This window comes from Schistocerca nitens, chromosome 2 (assembly GCF_023898315.1).
Source record: "Schistocerca nitens isolate TAMUIC-IGC-003100 chromosome 2, iqSchNite1.1, whole genome shotgun sequence".
NCBI lineage: Eukaryota > Metazoa > Arthropoda > Insecta > Orthoptera > Acrididae > Schistocerca > Schistocerca nitens.
The window spans coordinates 763730358-763748285 of record NC_064615.1 but is presented as its reverse complement, the minus strand read 5'-3'; the positions used below and the strand labels follow the sequence as shown (position 1 = coordinate 763748285).

At 40.3% G+C, this 17928-nt stretch overlaps 1 protein-coding gene across 1 annotated transcript in view; it reads left to right on the top strand.

The window, feature by feature from the left end:
* LOC126234610 (protein takeout) overlaps positions 1 to 17928 on the top strand; it is a 68164-nt gene that overhangs the window by 33742 nt on the left and 16494 nt on the right. The window contains exon 4 of the mRNA XM_049943335.1: positions 12691 to 12824. Within this exon, the coding sequence (XP_049799292.1) occupies positions 12691 to 12824 (134 nt within the window). The remainder of the gene's footprint in view (positions 1 to 12690; positions 12825 to 17928) is intronic.

The following is a 17928-nucleotide window of genomic DNA, read 5'->3' as shown; positions in this document are numbered from 1 at the left end:
ATCACTACACGGTTAAGCGATTGCTTACGTCATTACACAGGGTGTGGCACGTAAAACCGGCCGGTAAAGTCAACACATGAACATAAAATGAAATGTAATGTAATGTATTGAATGTGATTACTCACCATTGAGAGTGTCTTCTGCCCACTTCAGCATGCATGTGAGCACGCTTGAGGAGATTCATATATAACCGTGTCAAATCTTGTGTTGTGAAGCTATTGATGACATCCTGAATCCTAGTATTGAGTTCTTGAATTGTGAGTGATTTTTTTTTCGTATACTCTTCCCTTTAACATCCCCACAAGTGAAAGTCCGGTGACCGAGGAGGCCACAAGTTTTTGCTGATTGTCCTCTCTGGCGTAAACATCTCATGCACACGGGACAATGATGCAACTAATGTAAGGCATGTTGCAGTGCCCTGCTGAAAGCAACAAATCTGACGTTTCTCTTCTGTCAAGTTTGAATAAAACACCAACAACGTTCTCAGATACACACCACTGTTCACTTTCGTCTCAAAGAATATGGGCCCCACCGCCCGTGTGGCGGAAATGGTAGACCAAACACCAGTCTTCTCGTCATTCGAGGATGTCTGGTGTATAGCGTTTGGATTTTCTGTCGACCAGTATCGGTTGTTTTGGGAATTTCTGTAGCCAGACAGGTGGAACCACACCTCGTCAGTCATGACGAGCCTCAGTGAGTTCAGTTCTTCCACAGCACTTATCCGGTACGGTTTTACGTTCTGTCCGCTTGACAGACGTCTGTAACTTCTCTCATTCGCATGAACCTGTTGACTTAGTCTCCTGGTTGACTTACGAGGACTTCTTGTCATTATCTCCTGCACCTGCCTCTTTAATTCAAGTGTGCAGCCAAGTGGTAGACTGTTCCTGCGAGTATTTTGAGCCGATCCTGTACACCGCCGTTTTTATAACCAATTCCTGTATGGTCCATTTGCTGGCACAGAACGCCCTTGAAATTTCTCCTGAAACAAATTCTTTGTTTTCACACAAGATCCAGTGCGAATGAACGCTTCAATGGCTACACGCTCCGGGGACGAATGCGCTATTATCACACTCTCATACTAACCCGGCTTCACACAACGAGGCCTTTCCTCAACTAGATTCGACAAGCTTCACTGGCTGCGACTGCAGCTGCCTAACACAACAACGAATTTCCGAGCAGTGTCGGTGCAACAGAGGAAATGGTTAGTTCTTGCACGACTGTTTGGACGGCATTTCTCGTTTTCCATTATTATCGACGCGCACGCACTGGAACATTACCGCTGCGTGCGACGGCCCAGTTTTACATGCCACATCCTCTGCGTCTTTACACTCCACAACGCAAAGCTCAAAGTAGCCATAAACCATAGGATGGAACTCAGAATCTGGTAAAAGCGAATGATGAAGTGTATCGTTTTTTTATATGGATACTTATGAGGTCTGGTCGAGCTCTCACAATTAATATCAGCACTAACATATGTGAAATACAACGTCCACCCAAATTCGAGTTTCATAGCTGGAATGTCCTCTGCGGGTGGTCCTGTCTAGTCTAAAGCTTAGCTGGGAAATGTACTAATGTATATGATAAAATATAAACCATTGCTAAAACGCGTTTTGTTACTTTAAGATGTGTGTGTGTGTGTGTGTGTATGTGTGAGCGTGTGTGTGTGTGTGTGTGTGTGTGTGTGTGTGTGTGTGAGGGGTGGGGGAGGAGGATGATACCCCAACCCACTTCCTCTACATCTGTGTCTAACTTTGAGCAAGGCGAGTTTTGCAAATAGATCAGAGTTGTTTGGCTACGATTATGGTAACACAGGAATATACTTTTCATACATATACTGTGTACTGAACTTGAAGTCTTACATTATGCTTTCCCAAGTAGCCAAATAGTCTAACACCTACACACAGCACAGTGGTGCACCAATCAAAACCATGCACTGGAGGTTAAACAAACTCAGCTCAACTTCCCATCAATCTAGCTAGATCTTACGTAAAAAGAAAAAGAAAAACCTCCTGATGGGAGGGAATGCCGGAATGATATCTTGAAAAACGCCATGGCTGCTACTCCTCAATTCCACATCCCAACAGTCCCCTCCCCTGCCCCCACACACCAATCATCTTTTGATTAAGACAGACATGCTCTAATGATACTGACAAAGTACCACCGTCCTCCATTCCTTGCAGAATCTGGTGGTACAGGCTAGAAAGCATGCTACAGGATCATAAAATAAAGAGGACTGGGAAGCTCCTAAAATCCTTTGTCACACAAAGAGGCGTGTCCAATGACATGACGGAAAAAGAAACAGGAGTCAACGGGGAATAGATCGCGGGGGGGGGGGGGGTCTGTCCAGTATTAAAATCAGAATTTTAAAGAGCTTTGGCGGACTTAAGATCAAATAAGGCGGAAGGGATAGGTAACATTCCATCAGAATTTCTAAATTCATTGGGTAAAGTAGCCACAAAGCGACTATTCACGTTAGTGTGTAGAATATATGAGACTGGCGATATACCATCAGACTTTCGAAATACATCATTCACACAATCCTGAAAATAACAAGAGGCTACAAACATGAGAAATGTCGCATGTCAGTTTAACAGCTCATACATCCAAGTTGCTGACAACAATAACACATAGAAGAATAGGAAAGAAAATTGAAGATCTGTTAGATGACGATCAGTTTGGATTTACGGAAGGTAATTATGACGTTGCGGTTGATATTCGAAGCAAGTCTGAAGAAAAGTCAAGACACATTCATAGGATTTGTCGACGTGGAAAAAGCGTTCGTCAAATGGTGCAAGATGTTCGGAATACTGAGGAAAATAGCGTTGTGATGCACCCACGTCTCATTCGCGGTAACATATCGGCGCAGAAGACCTGTTGGGTCGTTATCAAAAGGGTCCAGATACTTGCTGAAGAACCCGTTTTCGCATTTTATAGACATCAACACCATCTCTATTACAGATGAGGCATTTTATCCTTGTTGTAATACGTAGTGTTCAGACAATGTGCTTCACCCCCAGATATCCCTTCGTTAGCATAATCTCTGGTATCAACGTAAACACTACACTACTCTAAAGAAGTGGTTCCCAACAGGTGGTCCGCGGACCACCAAGGGTCCTCGAGCTATGCCAGAGGGGTCCGCAAGATGCTATTACGTTAAAAAATATATTAAATATATTTCGTATGATAACAGATTTTTTTGTTTTGGCTGCTTCCTGCATGAGCAGAGCATTAGCGAACGCTAACTTCTGCATCTAGCGTCTTCCTAGAGCCAACTGACACTAGCACACTCTTGCGCAAAACTAGAATTAGATAGAGGCAAATAGTTAAAAACAATGATGGCTAAATTGAAAAATTTTTAAGCTCAATATGTTTTTAATAATGAATATGTCAATGTTTTTTTTCTAAGTACCAAAAATAGAAAACGTGTAAAAAGTTAATTTGGCTCTTTTAGGTACTTGATACTGTGATATGACAAGGTACCAGTCATGCTCGATGAGGAGGTCCTCGAGAAAATTTTGTTGGGAACCCCTGCACTAAAGAATTACTTACCACAGAGGCATCTTACTTGGAATCTTCGGTACGTCTCACACGCTTTCACTCATACCTTGTTCTAGGTTCCAAACGATACCCCTATAAATGGAAATGCGTGTCTAGTCGTCCTTGAAGATCTCTCTGTCCTATATCATAGAATTTTAAAATTTTATTCCTTTATATTTGATCTTCCTTTGATAATTGTTAATTATCTCACATTTTTAGCCTTCTGAAACTTGAGCATTCAGTCGGTATAATAAATTAACAAGGAGACTGCCAGTCGAATGTGAAAGTGTACCTGTTGGCTGGAGACTAGCCGCGGGAGACATCCAGGTGCTTCTGGCCAGCACATCGTCCCCATCTCAATATATTTTATTACTTTTATGGTGATTTTTCCCGGTTTTCCTTCCTTCTACTTCCTACCTTGTTCTTTGCGTCACATGATACCGCAAAATATCAAACTTGCTACTCCCGTTTTTCCTTCGCTCCACTTCTTACCTGTTTTTTCCATCAGATGACACCGCAAAAGGTCAAACTGGCTTTTTAACAGCTCTCCTCTTGGAACCTTTAGCCTTTGATTATTAAAGGAAGAACAGAGTGATGAAGCCGGCCGGGGTGGCCGAGCGGTTCTAGGCGCTACAGTCTGGGACCGCGCGACCGCTACGGTCGCAGGTTCGAATCCTGCCTCAGGCATGGATGTATGTGATGTCCTTAGGTTAGTTAGGTTTAAGTAGTTCTAAGTTCTATGGGAGTGATGACCTCATAAGTTAAGTCCCATAGTGCTCAGACCCATTTGAACCAACCAGAGTGATGAACTTGCTGTTTAGTCTGTGTCAACCCACACTAACTGATCAATAATTCAGTCAACTACTATTAAACTGGTTCACAATGCTGTGATTCGAAGTAATGAGCAGACACGTGCGAGCTTATTGACATCCCATGCTGCCTATTATTTGAATATTTAATGCAGCGGGTCTGTGTCAATAATTTGCATTTGAGACATTGTTTACAGAGCTGTTTTGTTACCAGCATGAATGGGTGCCAGTCAACCAGTTGAACACTGGCTCTATAGTTAGAAAGCGTTGCACTGAAACATAAAACGCGTTTAGCCGAATGTCGCAATGATTGAGTTAATACTATGAATTTTACTACTCTCTTAGTTAAATACTATGTTGAATGGTGAGAAAGTAGTTTTTTTGAGGGTCCCACTAATAACTAAAGTGCTGACGTCTGCAACGATAATTTTTTCGCCACCATTATCATCTAGCGAGTCATATGTAATGGTATCACTGAGAAACTCATTACGAGATTGAACTGTGCCTTTGGTGTAGCATCGCGATAATTGGCGGTGTGCCTCTAGTATTTATAAACTGTATCCGTTGGAATTCGATTACTCGATAAATAGTACAATTCTCAAGGCTGTCAATTCAACTAAGTATCTGAGTGTTAAAATTACGAACAACTTCAATTGGAAAGACCACATAGATAATATTGTGGGGAAGGCGAGCCAAAGGTTGCGTTTCATTGGCAGGACACTTAGAAGATGCAACAAGTCCACTAAAGAGACAGCTTACACTACACTCGTTCGTCCTCTGTTAGAATATTGCTGCGCGGTGTGGGATCCTTACCAGGTGGGATTGACAGAGGACACCGAAAGGGTGCAAAAAAGGGCAGCTCGTTTTGTATTATCACGTAGTAGGGGAGAGAGTGTGGCAGATATGATACGCGAATTGGGATGGAAGTCATTACAGCAAAGACGTTTTTCGTCGCGGCGAGATCTATTTACGAAATTTCAGTCACCAACTTTCTCTTCCGAATGCGAAAATATTTTGTTGAGCCCAACCTACATAGGTAGGAATGATCATCAAAATAAAATAAGAGAAATCAGAGCTCGAACAGAAAGGTTTAGGTGTTCGTTTTTCCCACGCGCTTTTCGGGAGTGGAATGGTAGAGCGATAGTATGATTGTAGTTCGATGAACCCTGTGCCAAGCACTTAAATGTGAATTGCAGAGTAGTCATGTAGATGTAGATGTATTTCGAGAGCAGAGCGGAAACTATCCAGAATTTACTTGTTTCATAATGAATGAACGATAATAAACAGTCCTTCGAGGCCCCACGCGCATGGAAAAATGAAATGAAATGATCGTGTGGTATTGATGGCCAGGAGGCCCCACCCAGGGAATTTCGGCAGCCGAGTTGTAAGTTTTATTTCAAGTGACGCCACCTCGAGCGACTTGCGTGTCGGTGATGTGGAATAATGATGAGGACAACACAACACCCATGCCACGAGGGGAGAAAAACCTCCAATCCTGCCGGGAACCGAACCCGGACGCACTGCTTAGCAGGAAAATACGTTACCACTCAGCTAAGCAGGCGAACATACGCAAGGAGTTAACGGGCGAGGGGCAGGGGACATACATAAAAATATCATTTGCAAATCGAACTCTTATCCCACCCCACCACAAATATAAGTATATGTGCAACAACAGTTTGCTAAAGGCATATTGATTAGTAGTAGTGAAATTTCTGGTGAAATGTCAAAACTGTTTCGCCATTCACCGCTGTTCTCCTTCAAACTGTGAGATGTTCTGGAATCCCCGAGGATGATCTTTTGTTTTAGAGAAAGTGATCATTTTAATATAACATTGATGATTTGAAGCTTTTAAATATTTTTGAAAAAACACTTAAAACAATAGCTACTCTGGGAAACCATGTGAATCATCACCGCCTAAAAGTAAAATTCTAGTAGTTTTGACTTATTTTCTAAGATAATGTGCTTAGTGTCCTCCACCCTTCCGCCTTTCACTGAAGTAAACGATTTTCTCCCTCCCCCTTCCGCGGAGTCACATTTTCTACGAAACTAATACGACTGTGCCCTTCCCCCCCCCCTCATGACCCCCCCCCCCCCCCGCTCCTGCTACTTACTATAGTTTAGATCGCTGGTATGCTGTTGTATACACGTGTGACTCACTTGACTAATGGAACACAGTCCTTCTTACGTATACAGAGTGGTCAAATAGCACTGACATGGAAAATATTTCATGCAGTTTACTATAGGCAACCTCGATTACGTCACCAGCTCTACTTGTCCCTGATGTAAGCTGCGTTACGTATGTTAAACTGCATGAAATATTTCCTAGGTTAGCTATTTTCTTGCGACGCTGTAAAGTAAATAGAAGCTCTTCCAGCATTAAACATAAACGGCACAGAAACAAACTTTTCTCCCACTACGAAGGACTTGGGGATCAATCTCGACCATCACTTAGCCTGAATGAGAACACAATTCCAGTCTGTGAGAAGATGTAACATCACTTCAGTCACTGCAGAGACATGAATAAGTATTTCCTTTCAAGCCTAAAAAAAACTCGTGAGGCAGACTAACACTCCTGACACTTGACTATGGTGATGCCAGGCTCCATGGACTTTCGTACGAAAGCTGCCACCGGGTGGAACTGGCGATGAATGCTTGTGTATGATACATTTGTGGTGTACGCTTTTTCAACCATATCACACCAGTCTATCAACAATTACCAGCGCTACGAGGCGGTAAACTAGAGACTATCATACTCTGCTCTACCGCCAGCTCAATCACTGCACTCCCTCTTATTTGTATTCAACTCTTACTGAACAATCTGAACAGCACAGCAGCAGTAATCGTTATCCACAACGTAAAATTCTCTCTGTACCAACACACAACACTGCCATGTTGTCTAAATCATTTTCTGTATCATGATCGCGACACTGGAAAAATATTCCTCAAAATATCAGGGGAAATAAATTCCTTCCACACACGAAAAGGCAGCTAATAGTTCACCTTCTATCACAATAGCCCTGTCTCATATACTCTATGTAGCTAATTTTCGGCAGTCCTCCCCACAACTCTCCCCTACCTCTTGTCGGCAGAGTTCACCATTTATATACAGTTCCTTACATACAGCCACTTTCAATCTTTTCATTTATCCATCCTTAATAGCAAACATTGTTTCAATGCACTAAGCTAATCTACATCATTCTAAATGCCCTTTACTATTATTATTATTATTATTATTATTATCTTTACTTTCTCAGACGTTAAGTCTGGTGAGGAATGGAGTGACGCGGACCTTTATCAAGCGTCACTTCCTTTTTGCTGTACGGTATATGTTATATTGCATTTAGGAACTTTCGGGTAATTGAACATGTATCAATAATTACGGATTTCTGTAATTGTATATATATGTTTGGATGTAGCTGTATTGCATTGATGTATTGGTGGATATTGTGTGGTATGACTCCTGTAGTTGATAGTATAATTGGTATGATGTCAACTTTATCCTGATGCCACATGTCTTTGACTTCCTCAGCCAGTTGGATGTATTTTTCAATTTTTTCTCCTGTTTTCTTTTGTATATTTGTTGTATTGGGTATGGATATTTCGATTAGTTGTGTTAATTTCTTCTTTTTATTGGTGAGTATGATGTCAGGTTTGTTATGTGGCGTTGTTTTATCTGTTATAATGGTTCTGTTCCAGTATAATTTGTATTCATCATTCTCCAGTACATTTTGTGGTGCATACTTGTATGTAGGAACGTGTTGTTTTATAAGTTTATGTTGTAAGGCAAGCTGTTGATGTATTATTTTTGTGACATTGTCATGTCTTCTGGGGTATTCTGTATTTGCTAGTATTGTACATCCGCTTGTGATGTGATCTACTGTTTCTATTTGTTGTTTACAAAGTCTGCATTTATCTGTTGTGGTATTGGGATCTTTAATAATATGCTTGCTGAAATACCTGGTGTTTATTGTTTGATCCTGTATTGCAATCATGAATCCTTCTGTCTCACTGTATATATTGCCTTTTCTTAGCCATGTGTTGGATGCGTCTTGATCGATGTGTGGCTGTGTTAGATGATATGGGTGCTTGCCATGAAGTGTTTTCTTTTTCCAATTTGCTTTCTTCGTATCTGTTGATGTTATGTGATCTAAAGGGTTGTAGAAGTGGTTATGAAATTGCAGTGGTGTAGCCGATGTATTTATATGAGTGATTGCCTTGTGTATTTTGCTAGTTTCTGCTCGTTCTAGAAAGAATTTTCTTAAATTGTCTACCTGTCCATAATGTAGGTTTTTTATGTCTATAAATCCCCTTCCTCCTTCCTTTCTGCTTAATGTGAATCTTTCTGTTGCTGAATGTATGTGATGTATTCTATATTTGTGGCATTGTGATCGTGTAAGTGTATTGAGTGCTTCTAGGTCTGTGTTACTCCATTTCACTACTCCAAATGAGTAGGTCAATATTGGTATGGCATAAGTATTTATAGCTTTTGTCTTGTTTCTTGCTGTCAGTTCTGTTTTCAGTATTTTTGTTAGTCTTTGTCTATATTTTTCTTTTAGTTCTTCTTTAATATTTGTATTATCTATTCCTATTTTTTGCCTGTATCCTAGATATTTATAGGCATCCGTTTTTTCCATCGCTTCTATGCAGTCGCTGTTATCCAATATGTAATCTTCTTGTTTAGTGTGTTTTCCCTTGACTATGCTATTTTTCTTACATTTGTCTGTTCCAAAAGCCATACTTATATCATTGCTGAATCCTTCTGTTATCTTTAGTAATTGGTTGAGTTGTTGATTGGTTGCTGCCAGTAGTTTTAGATCATCCATGTATAGCAAATGTGTGATTTTGTGTGGGTATGTTCCAGTAATATTGTATCCATAATTTGTATTGTTTAGCATGTTGGATAGTGGGTTCAGAGCAAGGCAGAACCAGAAAGGACTTAATGAGTCTCCTTGGTATATTCCACGCTTAATCTGTATTGGCTGTGATGTGATATTATTAGAGTTTGTTTGGATATTAAGTGTGGTTTTCCAGTTTTTCATAACTATGTTTAGGAACTGCATCAATTTAGGATCTACTTTGTATATTTCCAATATCTGTAGTAACCATGAGTGGGGTACACTATCAAAAGCTTTTTGGTAATCAATGTATGCGTAGTGTAGTGACCTTTGTTTAGTTTTAGCTTGATATGTCACCTCTGCATCTATTATCAGTTGCTCTTTACATCCTCGTGCTCCTTTGCAACAGCCTTTTTGTTCTTCATTTATAATTTTGTTCTGTGTTGTATGTGTCATTAATTTCTGTGTAATGACTGAAGTTAATATTTTGTAGATTGTTGGTAGGCATGTTATGGGGCGATATTTAGCTGGGTTTGCTGTGTCTGCTTGATCTTTAGGTTTCAGATAGGTTATTCCATGTGTAAGTGTATCAGGGAATGTGTATGGGTCTGCAATGTAACTGTTAAATAATTTAGTTAGATGTGAATGTGTTGAGGTGAACTTCTTTAGCCAGAAATTTGCTATTTTATCATTTCCAGGGGCTTTCCAATTGTGCGTAGAATTAATTGCTCGGGTGACTTCATGTTGCAAAATTATCACTTCAGGCATTTGTGGTATCATCTTGTACGAGTCTGTTTCTGCTTGTATCCACCGTGCATGCCTGTTATGTTGTACCGGGTTTGACCATATGTTGCTCCAGAAGTGTTCCATGTCTGTTATGTTTGGTGGATTGTCTATTTTAATGTGTGTGTTATCTATTGTCTGGTAAAATTTCTTTTGGTTTGTGTTGAATGTTTGGTTTTGTTTCCTTCTATTTTCACTTTTTTTGTATCTTCTAAGTCGTTTGGCCAATGCTTGTAACTTCTGCTTCTTTTCATCTAATTGCTCCATTGCTTCTTGTTGTGAGATTTTACCTAACCTTTTTCGTTTTTTGTCTGATATTTCATTTCTTATAAATTGTGTTAGCTGTCCGATGTCTTTTCTCAGTTTTTCTATTCTGATCTGTAGCCTGTGTTGCCATGCTGGTTTTGTGGGTTTCTTCTGTGTGTTGGTTGGTTCTGATCTCTGCCTAGTGTGTATATTTAGTGTAGTGAGTGCTCCTACATAAACCAGTAGTTGTAACTCTTCCATTGTTGTATTTTCATTTATTTTGTTGTGTATGATTGTGTTGATAGTTGTTATTGTTGTTTCGACTTGTGGGTTATTTGGTGGTCTATGCAAGAATGGTCTAATGTCTGTATTTGTGTCTTTGTATTCTATATATGTCAGCTGAAATTTCTCTTCTATATCTAACATGTGTGTCACTTCGTGTTCTATTTGTGCTTGTTCTGGTGGCTGTCTTAAGATGTCGTTTTCCTCTGATTGTTTAATTGATGTGTGTTGTTCTTTGTTTGTTTGCTCTGGGATTATTATTATTATTATTATTATTATTATTATTATTATTATATTTTGAAATATCGTTGTCCGTGTTGTTCCTGTTCAGATATACGAGGGGGCGTTAAGAGCCCCAATCTGATCATGCTAAATAAACAATAATTAAATTATTCGAAAAATCGCTCTAGAATATAGTTCCTTCAGTTATTAGCTGTTGCAGTCCGTCCAATGATTGCAGCCAATGTATCATTTAAAGGTGAGTGACTGATATGCACTAAAGAGCCAAAGAAACTGCTACACCTGTCTAACATCGTGTACGACCCCCGCGAGCACGCATAAGTACCGCAACACAACGTGCCATGGACTCGACCAATGTCTGAAGTAGTGCTGAAGGGAACTGACACCATGAATCCTGCAGGGCAGTCCATAAATACACAAGAGTACGAGGAGGTGGGCTTGCTGCAAGGTATCTCATATATGCTCAACAATATTCATCTCGGTGAACTCTGGTGGCCAGCGGAAGCGTTTAATCTCAGAAGAGTGTTCCTGGAGCCACTCTGGAGCAATTTTGGACCTGTGGTGTGTCACGTTATCTGCTGGCATTGCCCATGGAAATGGAAATGAGCGTACAGCATTGTGGGCCGGGAGTCCCCCATTTGGGGAAGTTCGGCCGACGAGCGCAAGTACTTATTGCATTCGATGCCACATTGGGCAACTTGAGCGTGGGAGATGGGGATGAAATGATGAAATGATGCCCCAGCTGGTAATCGGACCCGGGCCCATTGGCGTGGCATTCCAACGTGCTGACCACTCAGCTAACGGGGGCGGACTGGCATTGCCCAAATCCGTCGGAACGCACAATGGACATGAATGGATGCAGGTGATCAGACAAGACGCTTACGTACGTGTCACCTGTCACAGTCGTATCTAGACCTATGAGGGGTCTCTTATCACTCCAACTGCACGAGTCACACACCATTACAGAGCCTCCACCAGCTAGAACAGTCCCCTGCTGAGATGCAGGGTCCATGGATTCATGGGGTTGTCTCCATACCCACTCACGTTCATTAGCTCATTACAATTTGAAACGAGATTCGTCCGACCAGGCAATATGTTTCCAGTCATCAACAGCTCAATGTTGGTGCTGACGGGCCGAGACGAGGCATAAAGCTTTGCGTCATGAAGTCATCAAGTGTACACGAGTGGGCCTTCGGGTCCGAAAGGCCATATCGATTGTGTTTCGTTGAATGGTTCACACGCTGACACTTGTTGATGGCGCAGCATTGAAATTTGCAGCAGTTTGCGGAAGGGTTGCACTTCTGTTGCGATGAGCGATTGTTTTCAGTCGTCGTCGGTACCTTTCTTGCAGGTCGCAGCGATGTCAGAGATTTGATGTTTTATCGGATTCCTGATATTCACGGTACACTCTTTAAATGTTTGTACGGGAATATTCCCACTTCATCGCTACCTCGGAGATGCTGTGTCCAATCGCTCGTGGGCCGAATATAACACCGCGTTCCAACTAACTTAAATCTTGATAACCTGCCATTGTAGCAGCAGCAACCGATCCAACAACTGCGCGATACACTTGTTTTCTTATATAGGCGTTGCAGGCCGCAGTGCCGAATTTTGCCTGTTTATATATCTCTGTATTTGAATACGCGTCTCTATACCAGTTTCTTTGGCGCTTCGGTGTAGTTAACACCTTCAGTTACTAGCTGTAGAAGTGCTCGCACTGATTGTAGCCTATGTATGTAGCATTTAAAGGTGAGTGACTGATATAAAATTAATCTTGTGTTGCTGTTATGCATCAAGGGAACTGTACCCCGCCAGCGCAACTTTTAAATTGTATTGCTACGCAAGGGGTGTAGGCAACACGGTTGAACATTCTTTTAGGATAGCACCATTCCCCGCAATAAGCGCGCTTGGATTGCGAGGTGAGGTACTGAGTTGCTGATCGTGCTGTGTGCCGGCAGGTCCGACGTCGACTCGCTGCAGTTCCAGCTGAGCTTCGTGGTGCCGCGCATCTCGGCGCGGGCGCGCTACCGCAGCTCCGGCGTGCTCATCATGGTGCAGGCCTCGGGCGGCGGCGACTACTGGGGAGAATACGGTAAGGCGCACCTGCTAGCTCTGCGTCACGCTAGTGTTCCGTGGCCACAAGTCAAACTTGTACGTGTCATACAGGAGCAATACTCTGAAATGGCTTAACATAGTGAAATACAACTGTATTACGGTGTCAATATTAATTATCATGTAACATAAAATATTATCCTTGAGACTTTCTATCAAGATGAAAATTGCTTTAATTGAATGCCTGACTTCTTATGTGTACTATTGGAGATCGTCCAGCATATCTGTAATACTCTTGAGCTTGTTAAACAAACCTCTAACGAAATATGCCACTTGTCGCTGGAGCTTCAGTTTACGTTTTATTGATCCTTCCTAATTAACACTCGAGACCGACAAGCAATAATCAGTCTTAAACTCCATCGTATTAGTTATAAGATATTTAATACTCTCGCATAGGCAGTTGAATACATGTCTAGCTATGCACTAGACTCATTTCTATACTACCCTTAAGCCATTGAAGCCTCTTTCAAGACTGTTTTTGAAAACAGTATTCAAGCTTAGAGCTATGTCGTGTAAACAGACACTTTCGTAACGACAAAGGGCATAAACAAAACAGGTTTCAAAACATCAAGTTTTTTTTTTTCAAAATATTTCTAAAGGATTTTCTGGGAATCATGTGTGTGTGTGTGTGTGTGTGTGTGTGTGTGTGTGTGTGTGTGTGTGTGTTCCACAGCTCCTCCTAGAACACTGGACTGATTTCAACCGAACTTGGTACACACAATCCTCACTGTCAGGCAACAATCGCTGCTGGGGTAAGAACCACCTACCGTAGTACAGGAGATATGATGTCATAGAGGCAGAATAACACATATTCAAACACTACACAAAATACTTATGTACATATTTACACTTGACAACGAGAAAAATTCTCGAAACGTGTCGTTAAGCGTGAAAAAATACGTAATTAGTGCTGTATTTCATTATTTAAATAATGAATGACAGCTGCAGGCTTTCCAAGAACATTGATTATGGCGTTTGAAATTCAAAATTCTCGAATCGCGTCGTTAAGCATGAAAAACTACGTAAGTAGCACAATATTTCATTATTTAAATAATGAATCACAGCTGCAGGCTTTCCAGAAACATCGGTTATGATGTTTGAAATTAAGTCAAACTTTTCTATTTCCGAGACAGTTATCAATTCCAGTTACAGCAGCGGTTTTTATTAGATAATAAACCTTTATTAGATAATGAAAAAGTCCCTGGCATGTCTTGTGATGCCTGTTAAGTACATGTTTCATTCATAAAGCGCGAAAATGCGTGGGGGATATCCTATACATAACTCTTGGAGCTTATAACATTATTTCCCACATTTTACACTATTTTTTTAAAGTCCCTTGAAAAACGTAAAAGTGGGCTTCCACAGTATTAAGAATTGTATTAGTTCCTCCCACATACTACTGGCTTAATGAACATGAGGTAAAAGTAGAAATTCTTATACTCAATCTTGCACAGAATCGACCTAAATGCGCATTATCAATATGGTGTGTGTGGCAGTGGCAGGGAGGGGGGGGCGGAGGGGCGTTCTGCTACTGATCCACAATCTACCTTCCACTACACACTTTATGATGGTTAGTGAGGAACAGATCTGAATATAGATGAGTGACTGAGCATTCACAACTAACAAGTTACTCTTTTCAGTACAAAACAATAAAACTAAATAGTGCCTGGTTAAAGTTTCTCAGAACCAAATCTGATAATGTGTTCGTTTTTTCTGAGTTCAAATAGGTTTGTGATAGTTAAACTCCATCTTCTTTGACACATTAAGTAACTATTGCTATGTTGCAACATTGGACTTCAATCCCAAATAATATACCAAAATTTAATTCACTCTGAGATTGATAGGTGTGGCGAGTATGTCGAAAAAAGTGATGTTCACAGTCTGACTCCCAAATTAGGATGTTCATCTTCTCGTTTCTAGATTTCACAGTATAAAGTCAAATTTAGCTGATGAAATGAGTTTGTAGACTCCACATATGCCAAGAAACCTCAAACGGCAAAATTTAACATGAACTGAAATTCCAGTAAATGTTGCCACTTTTGCATATGGGTGTCCAAAGTCAGGTTTGTTATGTACATAGGTTTTAAAATAGGAACTCCAGATTTTTTTATGTACATGTCAACGAGCTGTGGCAGATCAAAGGACTGTTCAACACAAGTGAAAGCAGTGGAAAGAAGCAAATCACATACGAAGGAGGATTTAATACTTGTAGCTCCTATTTGTCTGCTGTAGCCCCTATTTGTCTCTACTTTTCGATTCTCTGTAGCAAGTTGCAATTATTTTTCTATCTTTCAGTGCAGATGGAAATAATATGTATGATTTTTCAGGAATATAGCTAAGCTGCGACCAAGGGAACACTGACAAAGGCGGAACTCATGGAGAAAGTGACAAGCCAGAAATAAATACTTGTTCTTATCATTGATAAGTGAGATATATTTTTCCTGTAAATCAGACATTTGTTCAAAACACAGAATGCTCGCCTCACCAGCATTGTTGAATGGCTTGAGTATCTGATTTAAGTTTCGTATCAAAACAAACAAAAAATCTCATTAAAAAGTATGAAATTATGAGACTAGAGGTGAAATTTCAGTACTGCTAATACATATAAAGATATCCACGCTGTATTAGCTTTCAGGACCGACAGATTGGGAAAGGTTAAAAAGTAAGGACAAGTTACCCAGACACCAGGATGAGAGGGCCCACTAACGGTTCTTTTCCCAGGGAGGAGAAGATCCTGTTATTTATTTATCCCATTGCAGCCTGTAACCTGTAATTTAAACACAGGATATATTATGCAAATTATTACTATCAACAATATTTTTGTTTGTTATACATTAGCAACTAACAACCTTGGCAACAGTTGACCTTGGTAACTAATTATACAAAATGCGTAATACATCCAACACAATACTATTTCCTATCACCATAATTATTTCCACTATTCCTCAGAGAGGAGAGAGAGATAGAGTGGGGAAGATTAAAAATGAATGATATGTTACTCAGATCAGTGAGTCACTCATCCTGGAGTCTAAATTACCTGCCTTTCATTTTTAAATTTCCATATTCTGTCCCTCTCTAATTCCTGAAGAAGCAGGTTTGCTTGTATTTTTAAATGTGTCTATTCGCAGAGTTGTAGTTTTACCTTCTGAAGGTGTTTACAAGCCAGTCATTCCGTTTTCTGATTTGAGTTTTCCATTGACAGTTGAGCCAGACATGGATTCAGGTACTGTGTCAGTGCTAGGCAGGAGTCTGAAGGTTATTGTAATAATACCTTTCATTTGTGATTTCCCAAAACGGTGTGTAATTTCCTGTTATGCTTTATAAACTGCAATAGCTCTATTTCCTTTTCAGTAATTTCACATTTTGGCTGCTCATTCACTTCTTTCCAGTCCACAGTGTCTTTTTTTGCCTGAGTGACCAGCACTGCTGGCTTCCTTTTTTTATCATGTATTATCATAACCTTGATGGGGTTGAAACTCGTGAAACAGGAAACATCAACAAATAAAAAGAATTCCTAGATGAGAACGATATCGTTATAATAATCAGTGATCCCATCATGATGTACCAAACAACCACATGGAAGATTATTAAACCCCTCAAAGTTACCAGCACAAATTTTCAATCAAAGTATGTGCCACAAATATTCCAAAACACTAAATTTAAATTGTCTTCTAAAAATACACAAACCCAACATTAATTAGAGCAATAGTCAGCTTCAGAAATGCTTCATATGACCACCTAGCTAGATGTATTCTTACATTATTACACAAACAGTACACTTTCACAGACAACAGAAACACACAAAACTCCAATGAACTGACAGAAAAGACTTAAATATACCACCATCAACAAACCATGTACCTTTGATATAACCTACATGGTGGACAAGAAGTCCCCATGCCCTTTAGTATTGAATCCTGATTGATTTGATTTGTTTTAGTACAAGTACTAACCTATGTATTAAGTATGCAACATTTCGGTATTTTCCCGACCATGCTGTAAAGATATTTCCATACACCTCTACGTTATTCTTGACAAACTTAATAGCATTTGTAGTGCTATTGTGTGAAAGGCCTCAACAGCATTGCACAGTTCTTAGTTTGTGTAAAAGCATGCATATACATGTGCATTAATGACTCCCCACAAAGAGATGTTAGGTGTAATGAGGTCAGGACTTCCGGGTGGCCATTTCAAGGAAGCTGGTGTTGCTGATGGAGCACGATCCATCCGCTATTCTTTAAAGTTGTCATTGGGAAACTCATACACATCAAAGAAGTACAGTCCAAGCAGATGTTGTGATGTCATCGCTGCCCTATTACTACATGAAGCAGGTTGTTTTCTAACTCGACAATGTAATGAGGAATCTCTTTGTCCCAAATAACAATATTTCTAACACATGAGCTTGGGTAAATGGCACACTCATCATGATTCATTGCATGTGGTAACTAAGTTAACAAATTACAGCATGCTAAAATGCACACATTCTGGTACATATGCAATAAATAGTTTATGAATATCAGTTCAAATTGTGTGACCTTAAAGTCTTTTTTCATGTGATTCTTCATTGTTGTCCTTGGTATACAGAGTTCAAAAGCACATTTTCTTGTTGATTTCATAGGAGATTGTTCATTAAAAGTAGAGACTCCATCACCATGTTTCTTCTTCCACCCTGTGGCCTGTTTTTAACACTGTGTGAAGCAAATGCACACCTTTGTCAATTTGATATAATCCATTATGGAGTCGAGGTAGCAGTTGTCGTTATACTGGTTATCACATTTAGCATTCAACCGCGATTTTTATATATATTTTAACAACGCGTTTCGAGAGACAATGCTCTCATCATCAGGTTGTAAAATCTATGTCGCGAAATTAAACGTACTAAAAAGACAAAATACCATCACCAATAGTTGGTGGGTCCATAGAGTAAAAAAGAATTAAAAGTAATTGGACTGTGGGTCCTCGTCTTACATTAAAGTTGTTGACGCAGGTCGATGGCCGTCCCATAGCTACCAAATATGCTGTCGACTGCGCCGGCTCGGGTGCTGTTGTGGACTAACGTGCCTAGGTGTTGTGGCGTGGTTACC